General features: G+C 42.2%; 1 protein-coding gene across 1 annotated transcript; it reads right to left on the reverse strand.

The window, feature by feature from the left end:
- Positions 1-2: 2 nt before the first annotated feature.
- Positions 3-9221, reverse strand: LOC111656577 (uncharacterized). Its single transcript, XM_023408316.2, has 17 exons — positions 9064-9221; positions 7866-7972; positions 7603-7742; positions 7174-7334; positions 6851-7009; positions 6292-6742; positions 5370-5471; positions 4580-4670; positions 3930-4153; positions 3572-3814; positions 3367-3465; positions 2956-3149; positions 2676-2850; positions 2416-2572; positions 2129-2282; positions 1875-1986; positions 3-1750 (listed from the first exon to the last, which is right to left on the reverse strand). Exons 1-17 carry the CDS (start codon positions 9082-9084, stop codon positions 1575-1577), a joined length of 2766 nt encoding a protein of 921 aa, XP_023264084.1. The 5' UTR covers positions 9085-9221; the 3' UTR covers positions 3-1574.
- Positions 9222-10096: the final 875 nt, after the last annotated feature.

Here is a 10096-nt window from a genome sequence, read left to right on the forward strand (position 1 = left end):
TATTTAGATTGAGAAGACTTTATTATTCATTTATCACTCAATGAATACAGTGCTTGTATCGACAAATCAAAAGCTTTTAGGGAAAATAAACTATTATACATCTCTGTAAACAAGAGGACAAAACTTGAAGTGATAAGAAGTTGCTTTGGATTCTGACTTGTGAGCCCCATGGCTGCATAGATCCTCTCGTTAGTCACTACACTACACTACACTACACTTGTATGTTGCTCACCCATTTTTCCCACCCATTTTTCCAGGTAACTGAAAATGGCCAGGCTGTCCAAAAAAATATTGGTATTTCTTGGCAAACTAACATTAATAAAAGAAGGTAATCTGAAAGCCATTTACAAAACACATCAACTGAGGCCAATGCATCTCCAGGATGCAGTTAAAAAAAATCAAATTCCTTTCTGAAAACTGATATCCATACTGGTGTGATTCCCAAAAGTAAAAGACTAATTTTGAAGTCTGCCACCCTTACAAAAGCTGTGTTCAGGTAAAACTGGAATGGAAATGTTTTGAGCGTTAATGCAGTCAACGGCAAACACATCCAAAACTTTTTGGTGAATCTAAAGCCACTCATAATCTAACATCATCTGACAGCTTTTGCCTTTCTCCATCAGAGCTTATATGTTACTGTGTTTAACTGAACATTAAGATTTTTATTATCAGTGGGCTGACAACTAAATTTCGCCCAATACCGATATTAAAGTTTTGTACTTTCTCAAACATTAATATAGGTATGGGCTTCAAAACCAAAGCATTGGTACTAGTTATCATGTTGGACAGATGACATCAATGGACCTGTAATAGTGTTTGTTGCATGTACAACACTATCAAATATTCAGTCAAACAAAGAAAAGCAAAACATTGGACCTAATTGTAATTACCATCAGGTTGTTTTCCCAGCTGGTAATTAATTCTGGTAAATCCAATATGAACTGAACATAGCTCCAAATTCAAAGTTAGTTCCAATACCAACTGGCAACATGATGATTGGAAGACATCTGTCTGCTCATTCCTCCAAAACATCAACAACCATATTTGGTTGAATTTACAATTTGTTAATTAGGCTGTTTTTTTAATTTTTAGACAAATCAGTCTAGTAGTTATTATAGTCTGAAAATACATGCTGTGTTATATGTTACATTTTCAACATGAAGTAGATTTCTGCCAGTCAGCAAAACAAGTGCTAACCAGGAGAAACAGTTATCTCCAACCTATAAGGCTGCACATAAAGCTTTAAAGCCATAAAGTTTGTCAGTTGGACTTTTTCCAGAGACAAAAGGGCTGCAGTGTACGCGAGTAAATACTGATTTATTCTATATATGTAAACGTTAAATGGCCTAACTGTTAAACACAAGGCTCTCGTTTAAGGTTTCAACTTAGCGTGCGTGATTGACGGATTAGTGGCACTAGCTGCAGTCGAAACAGTGCAAGTTGAAGGAGTGTTTCGGTCATGCTGTTTACAGGCGATCCTGGTGGCAGCATGTTCCAGGGGCTAAAAGGGGACAGCAGCAGTCAGAGACGTGCTCAGGTACAATAACGTGTGGATCAACCGAAGGTATCGATGCTCACTGGGCTTCCCACTCCTCATCGGACACCTCGTCAGGGGGTATGGCGCGAGTGTTGCTGGCGCGAATGCTGCTGATGTTGGTGAGAGAGAGGAGGCTCGCGATACCCATCAGACTGACACCGGTGCCGTCCAGGTTCACCTGAGCCAGACGTATGTGTTTGAGAAACTTCAGACCTGAGGAGAGAAAAAAAAAAAAACATACATTGAAATTTGTCTGAGTAAGCAAAAAATTACATGCATCTGTTGAGCACGAGCCAGATAAAGAAAAAGGCCAGTGGGCTCAAGTATGTGACCTTACCGTTGTCTGTGATACGTGTGCGGCTGAGATTAAGTTTAACAAGCTGATTGCAACGGATCAGACCCCTCCTCACTACTGTGTCTCCCACCTGAGTGCTGGCCAGCCCCAACACCTAAACAACACAGAAAAACAAACATCAGCACAATAGCAGTGTTAAATGTGATGTATTCTAATTTAACCCATAGATATCATCACAGAGGGTTAAAATTAAGCCCATTCTCGATCAAACAGGCAGATTCCAGCAGTGAAGTCACCTGAAGGTGTGGCAGACAGACGATGAGCTCAGCCACTCCTCGGCTAGTGACCGCTGTTCGGTCCAAACACAGCTCCTGCAGCTCCTGCAGGCCGCGCAGAGAGGGAAGCCCTGCATCTGTCACCTGAGTGTTACTGAGTGACAGCTTCTTCAATCTACACAGAATACACACAATATTCTTGTCAACATCTGTGTTGTAATCGTACTCAAACGACTGCTTGGCTGTAATGTGTAAGGTAGAAAAGTATTGTGCAGCACAGTATACTAGTTATAAAGTATGGGAATGACCTGGTCATGTTGGAGAGCTGTTTGACTCCATGGTCTGTGACTTGTGTGTAGTCTGTCAAGTCCAGCTCTGAGAGCAGAGACAGATCAGAGAGGTACGACAACCCGCTGTCTTTCACCGAGTGGCGTCCAGGGAGGGTGAGGTGAGTCAGCTTAAGACCTGGAGGTAAAGTAGAGACCCCGTTCAGACTTTGATTTAACACAGACTTGGACCATTTTATTTCACTTTGCTCATGTTTTGAATGTTCCTTCCCGTTACAGACCTGAGATGATCTGCAGGGCGTGATTGCCATCAGCAACAGGAATTCCCGCCAAACTGAGGGAAGACAGGGCAGGGAGGGTGGCAAGGTGCTTCAGTGACACCTCTGTCACACCTGTCCCGTCAAGGTTGAGAGTCTGCAGGCTGGGCAGCTCTGCCAAAGCTGAGACATCCTCAACCTACAAATAAAAGTAAGACACACCAAGACAGGGAAATGAGAGCATAGTTCACTGATAGACACATGCATAGTGCTGGCATGGCCTGTGCCAGTAGAGCTGCAGTACCTTAGTCTGCTTGATGCTGAGAAGTCGCAGCTGTGGCACACAGGTGGGAAGGACTACCAACGTAGCTTCTGTCACTGCCGTCTGGTTCAGGCTGAGCTGAGAGAGGCATGACGGAGCTGACTGGAGGTATAACACCATCCCAGCATCGGTCACTTTAGTCTGGTCCAGGGACAGGAAACACAGACTCTTCAAACCTTGAAGACAAAGGAGAAATACTTTGATACGTGGGAAAATCATAAAGGCAAAACCCCATTTAACACTAAATACAAGTACTTAAGACAGAGCAGATTATGTTGAGATCTGGCATTCTTGCACGTAATTGTAGTTGCTGGTGAAGTGGTGTTACACAATGTGTTATCCTCCTACAATAACAGTCTGAGCCTTGTTCACAAGACTGGTAGAAAGCCTAACCTCTGATGTGCTGCAGACAGGAGTCAGTCAGTTTGCTGCAGGAAGCAAGGTTGAGGTACTGGAGTTTGACCAGACTGGACAGGATTGACAGACCAGAGTCTAGACAGAACAAGTTCAGGAGATTAATGTGAAGTAGCACAGACATTGACCAAACTTGTTGCAAAAATTAAGTATACAAACTACATCCTAGGATAAAACTTTATACCAGTGATGAGAGGTGAGTTGACGAGACTCAGATGCTTCAGCGCTGTAAAGGCCCTTAACTGCCGCAGGAGCTCATTGGTGGAGTAAGGGTAGCAGTTAAGTACAAACTTCTGCAATGGGCAGCCGAAGAAGAGCTCCAGGGTGCGTGGACGAAGGAGTCTTTCACGGGACATGTGGTTGAGCAGAAGCTCTGCTAGCTCCGGGGTCAGGCATGCGAGACTGCTGCTGTACTGCATACTGGGAGCTGAGAGAGTAGAGACGGAGCCAAGAATGACCACAGTGAGTAAACAAAAGCAACGAGACACATTTTCTGTAAAATCAGTGAGTCTTACAACTGGATACTCTATCTGGTTTCTCACCAGTCATGAGGTGCACAGTTGCGCGGGTAGCCAAGGCACATAGGGATGGCACGCTGGGTGTCCTAAAGGGTCTTTTAGGTGGTGATGGCTGTCCCTGGGAGGCACGGGGGTCTTCTTGCTGTGCAGCTCTTTGAAGACGCTCCACTGCAGCCAGACCGGCAGCTACGGGCGCCACACGACCTCCTGCATCCTCAGGCTCTGCTGGGTCCTCTGCTGGAGCCTCCCTGAAACACACATACACACACACACACACACACAACTGTCTTTCACATGCATACTGCATTTCAATGCCCATATAAAATATTTCATGGTTGAATTATCTGAGTATAGCTACGCACGCTGCACTTGAAACCTGCAAAACTAATGTCATTCCCATCATCCTCAGCTGTAATTTATCAAATATGACCAATTTAACACATTAAAGTAAGATGGTGAAAAAGATACAGACTTGCTAAGCATCAGCCCTTAGGTCATTGTGAGCTTTATTATAGTCCGGTAGCACTTTCAGAATGGTTTGTTACAATTAGCTGCAACGCACTGAAAAATGTCCTTGAATGCTTTTTTACTGTAATGTATGTAATGTAGTATCACTTAAAAGTGCATTACAATTACTTTACATTACATTAGTGTCATTCTGCCTAGACACCCACCTGAGACGATTGCCTTGCTCTGGCCAGTGATGCCTGGGCTCAAATCCGCCTCGAATCCTGTTCTCTGGAAAGAAAGGCAACCTTGGCATTCCTGTGAAAATTACACACAAGTGACAACTGTAATCCATAAGGAACATCAACATCTTAAAAGTCAAAACAGTCACTGACATTAAAACCAGCCCATAAAGTTTATAAAAGTCACAGGCCTGTGGGTATAAAATATCTCAAATCATTTTTACTTCTATCGTCTTTACAGTGAAAACCCCACACCTCTGATAAGCATCTTCTGTTCTGGATCTGTGATTCTCCTATGACTAGCTTCGACTGTGAATAAACTACTTTCACTCTTTGGCCTGGCACACATTTGGAAAACTATATCACAACCACGTGGTCTGAAAGACTGAATTTGATTAGCTGGCTCGCTGTAAGCACTTTGGGAACTCAAACTTTCTCACTGGTGGGGCTCAGCAGTTTTTGACCCTGTTGTACTGTATGTTTGACAAAAAGGGGCATTCACCTACATTTCCTAATCCTAATCTTTCTTTCCTATAACACACATTACTAGGGCAGTGGGTCTAAGGTTCTGTACACTTAAGCAATGTACAGTATAAAACTGGATGAAAGTCAGTGGCCAGGATCATCTGTTTCTGACTTGAGAGAACAAAAAGTTCTACGTGGATGAAAAAGTGGAGCCATGTGGTAACAGGAGGAGGGGAGGGAAAGGGGGGAAAGAAAGCAAAATGTAGGTCAAGGGAGGGATGAAGTGTCTGCAAGACAAAGGGAGCAGTACCGTTAAGCATGGGAGGTGGTTCTTCCTCTCCCTCTTGTTCTTCATCAATCTCTATGCCAGCAGGATCCTCGACATTACCAGGAACCAGCCTCTGGCCTCGCCCTGGTGAGCACCAGAAATGTCATCTCGTGACTGAACAGCTATTTATATAATGTGTAAATAATATTCAATGTTGTGGTTTGTTAAACTAATTGAACATACACAATAGTTGCAAACTGGGAAGAACTATAATGTTCAGGAAGTAAAAATGTGAGTCATTGTGTCCTTAAACAATGTTAGGTGACTCATAGTCACAGAAAAATAATTTCCCCAGTTGAGTCACCGGTACAAAAGACGATCAACAGCCTAAGAAAATATGTGTTCTTCAAGTCAAAGGTACATGCCTGTGTGCACAAAAATGTAGGTTGAGAAGTTAACTACAACTCCCAATGTGCATTTCAGCAAAAAAAAAAAACATGCACTCACTAATCTTAAAATTTGAAGTGCACTGCCAATGGCAAACGCAAGCCAAAGTTTGTACTCATGAGAAAACTGAAAACACAATCTGCAGCTTTAATTAAATCACTTTCAAAACTGGTGGCAGAGGCTCATGGGTATTGTAGTATTTCAGAGACACCTACCAAACTGACGCACAAAACATTTTCTCAGGAATAAAGTTAAAATAACTAAAATGGTTGTTATAACTTTAACCTATAGAATAATTACATTGTCTGGGAAATGTTTCTATGACAAATGATAATTAGGATTTCATTAAAATCAAAAATACGTCACTGTGACCTCACAAAACACGTGCTAATTATGACACAATTTAACATATACTACTTGACTGGTTGGTGGAGGCATACAACCGTGAGGTGGTAATTCTAGTTTTTTGTTTTATTTATTTTTTATTTTTTTTCATACATGACTATGTAATACTTACCCCAGAAGTGAGACGGCCCAGACAGTGACGGACCAACTCCTGGGATCCCTGCGTAGTTCACTGCCTCTTCCCACAGTTGGTTGGGTAGTGGAGGGGGTAGAACGAGGTTCTGCTCTTCTGCCCCCTCCAGGACAGGGATCTGAGGCTGAGGAGGCACAACACATGGAGATGGCTCATTCTGTTCCGCTAATGGTGAATCAACGGGACTCGGTGGATCCTGCGGTGTTTCTGGAGGAGTGGTCTGAATACACAGTGCAGCGTTGGGTGTGAGGCCAAGAGAGCGCAGTGAGCAAGCAAGCTCCGCCTCCCCAAAGCGTTTCCGAGGGAAACCCTGGAGGAGAGAAAAGGAGGGCAGGGAGGGGTGGCGTCCGGTGATGTGCTCCACAACGCTGCGCAGAGGGGCATCAGCTGGGAAGCGTTCACGCATTGACTCACCGGATGGCAGCCGAATCTGCAACAAAAAACAAAAACATGAGTTTTAAACAGCATTTATGTAATTTTACGCTTTACAATTTTCACACACATAATCAGAAAAAAGATAGGCTCTTCATAGACTCACCATGAGGATGCAGTTGTTATCAACATTTGTCTGAATCTTTCCTCCAACCTTCTGCCCTTGACCACCAGGAGAAGACGTCTCTGTGACGGCATTGGTCTGGATCTTTTCCTGCAAGCTCCTCCGATCCTCAGCTATCCGCTTTAACACCAATTCACGCTCCTGGCAGTACAAAACAGACACATAAGACAACATGTTCTCTTTTCAGATTAAAAATGGGACACTTGGCTTAAAATATTTTGTTCGCTATGTGATAACAAACAAATGGCCAGTCTGGCTGAGTTAGCACTGTTTGGTACCAGAAGTCCTTTTTCACTACTGCTGACCTGTTTTTTTTGTCTTCTCTCTGCTCTGGCTTCCTGAGCAACACGTTGTCTTTCTTGCTCTTCAAAGTCACTCTTATCTTGTTTGATGCGCGACTCGACTGGCAGTGGTTCTGGGGACAGGTTGCATGATTGTGACGGTCTCAGCATCAATGAGGGGCATGCTGTTAAAGTCAGACACAGTCCAATGAGATAATTTTGCATCCTGAACCATCCATTCCTTTAGGTCATTTTCAACAGCCCATTGATATGATAACAAAGTCATATGTATAGGATATTACAACTATGAAATACATTACTATACTTAAAACAAACAGTCTTTACAATTACAACAAAGTAATACCTTACCCAAACTCATCATCTGGTCTAATTAATGCACTAAAGTAAGCGAATAACTTTGATACTGTAGAGTCAAAACTGCTTGTGCCATACCTCTACTTTCAGTGGGAGATGTATGTGACTCTGAAGTGCTAGCTGCCTCTTTGGGTGGGTTGAAAGCAGAAAATGCTGTTTCAGCTGGCTGTGATGACTGCTTGACCAACCTGTGCCGTGGATACTGACCCTGTAAGAGCCTATTAAATATAGGTGAGAGGGGCACAACATTTACTGAAGGGTGTTATCTTTTAAAAATTAAAAGAACATCAATGAACAGTAATAACCACATGGAACTAAGAAAAAATGCTGGGTCAACTCACCACTCAGCTGCCTCTTGCACAGAAAAATGCCCTGCCTGCACAGCCGCCTGGATCTGTTCCTCTGTGAAACCCATCTCGCTGAGGATGAGGAACAACTCCCCAATAGTCTGCGAAACAAAATCAAACACAGACCACTGAGCAGCTATCTAAGAAATCAAAAAGGCATGTAAACAAGGGTTGACCAAACTACCTCTGTTGTGGTTTTTTTTCCCCTTATCAGTGATTGCAGAAACAAAGGCTGCTGCAGTACAGTTTGTGTGGCTCAGAATATCTTCATAACTACAATAACATTTAAATGTATTTTTCAGTATAGCCTAAGGACTAGAGATAACCAATCTGTCTTTATTGTTACCTTACAATTGTGTGACAATGACGCATTAAAAATACACATTTATCCTCTTTTTTCTTTTAATCAATTATTTATCCAGTTAATTATATTTTTAGCATCTAAGAATAGTTCATTCTATTTTTAATAGCCAAGGATATTCCTGCACTTTATTTTACAACATATAACATTATTTACAAATATACACCATTAATGTACAGTACATTAGAGGGCACTATAATTGCACTCTCAGCTTTTAATTCATTCTATTTAACTTGATATTGTTTGGGGGTTTTGTAAGTAGTGTTTTGTTTCTGCCTTAACCAAGTATGGCAGGAAAAATGTAACCAGTCAATATTGTTCTTCATAGCCATTTTCCAGCAGTCTACTAGAACTTTTACATCACATTTTATGGTTGCATTTAATCTTGACTTAACTGAATATTATCTACCAATACCATTAATTGTGTTTTAGCGTGGACTACAGCTTGACACTCATCTCTCTTTGTTTGCCCTTCAGTAAGTATGACTGGGGCTGACCTGCAGTTTCGCTCTAAACTCTCCAATTCCACGTTAATGTTGACTCATGAAGTTTTCAGTAGTTGGTTAGCCTGTGTCAGGGTTAATGCATTGATTCACAGTGAAGTCAGCGAATTTAAACTAAAGAAAAGATAACGAGCTAGCCAACAGCTAACGCCGGGTATGTTGTCATGTCTTTGGTACAGTGAGGGTTGTCAACAAACAACGTTAGCACGACGGCTAACAGTTAGCTGAGAGAGAACGATGGCGAGGCTAAAGCTAAAGCAGCTAGCAAGATAATATTTTTATGCAGTACAGTGTCTTGTCAAAGTCAGGCTAGTAATTTGCAGCTTACCGGAGGGGCGGTAGAACTCATACCGTTGTTTCAACTTTACTGTAGAAAAAAAATACAAAGTGAAATTGATGTTAATTAGCAACTTTGTTGACTTCCTGGGTGGTTCTGCGGTGCAGCCTGCTATGCTAGCCACACTGACCTCTCCCCCTTAGACATGAAGATTGACAGAATATCAACAACGAACCAGCCTATCAACACTGCGGAGAAACCAGGCTCTATACACTGAGGCAGCGGCGTACAAATCAGGTCTGCCTCTTGATGACTGACATGTCCAAACTCCAACCGCTGCCCCAACAACAACCTTAATCATCTGTGACCAAACATATCCATGTAATCTGTGGAAACTGTTTATTTGGACGCAGTTTTGCACTAAATACTGGCCGACAGACTAAACCGAGGGTGAGAGTGAAAGCTAACTGGATAACTTCCAAACATCAGACAGATTATTTTTGATTAAATGAGAAATAAATAAATAAATAAATAAATGGTAATTATTACATTTATTAGATATAATTTCTGGCTTCAGTAGCAGTAAGCCACCAATAGGGGGCACTGTCACTCTGTGCAGGTGCATACTAATGTGACATTTTGCATTGGTAAAATAGAAAACTAAAAACTGGTAAAACTTAACTGGTCCAACCAACTTTGGCAACCCACATTACTATGCAACACTTCTAACTTCATACAAATGAATAAACTTTGTGCAATTAGCAGAAAAAAAACTAAATCAAATCAATATTTGCTGTAACTGCCATTTGCCTTTAAACTGGTACCATTTCTCTTACACATGCACATAGTCTTTCAAGGTACTTCTTCAAAGCATCTTGGAGAGCTTGCCACAATGCTTCGGTGGATGAAGGCTGTCTCTGTCTTCTGTCTCTTCATGTGATCCAAGACTGATCCATGATGTTGAAATCAGGGCTCTGATGGGGCCGGACCATCTGTTGCAGGCCCCCTTTCTCTTGTTGCTGAAGATATTTTTTAATAGCTCTGGCTGTATGTTTTGGGTCGTTGCCATGCTGCTGAATTATTT

This window comes from Seriola lalandi, unplaced genomic scaffold (assembly GCF_002814215.2).
Source record: "Seriola lalandi dorsalis isolate HSWRI2012SDOR001 ecotype SW California unplaced genomic scaffold, Sedor1 jcf7180002054360, whole genome shotgun sequence".
Lineage (NCBI taxonomy): Eukaryota > Metazoa > Chordata > Actinopteri > Carangiformes > Carangidae > Seriola > Seriola lalandi.

Bases quoted from the DNA above. Each gene is read 5' to 3' on its own strand.
- LOC111656577 (XM_023408316.2), bottom strand. From the start codon at position 9,084: ATGAGTTCTACCGCCCCTCCG. The intron at 7,743-7,865 runs GTGAGTTGACCC...TATATTTAATAG, and splicing joins GTGCAAGAGGCAGCTGAGTG to GCTCTTACAGGGTCAGTATC. The intron at 5,472-6,291 runs GTAAGTATTACA...GGTGCTCACCAG, and splicing joins TGGGCCGTCTCACTTCTGGG to GGCGAGGCCAGAGGCTGGTT.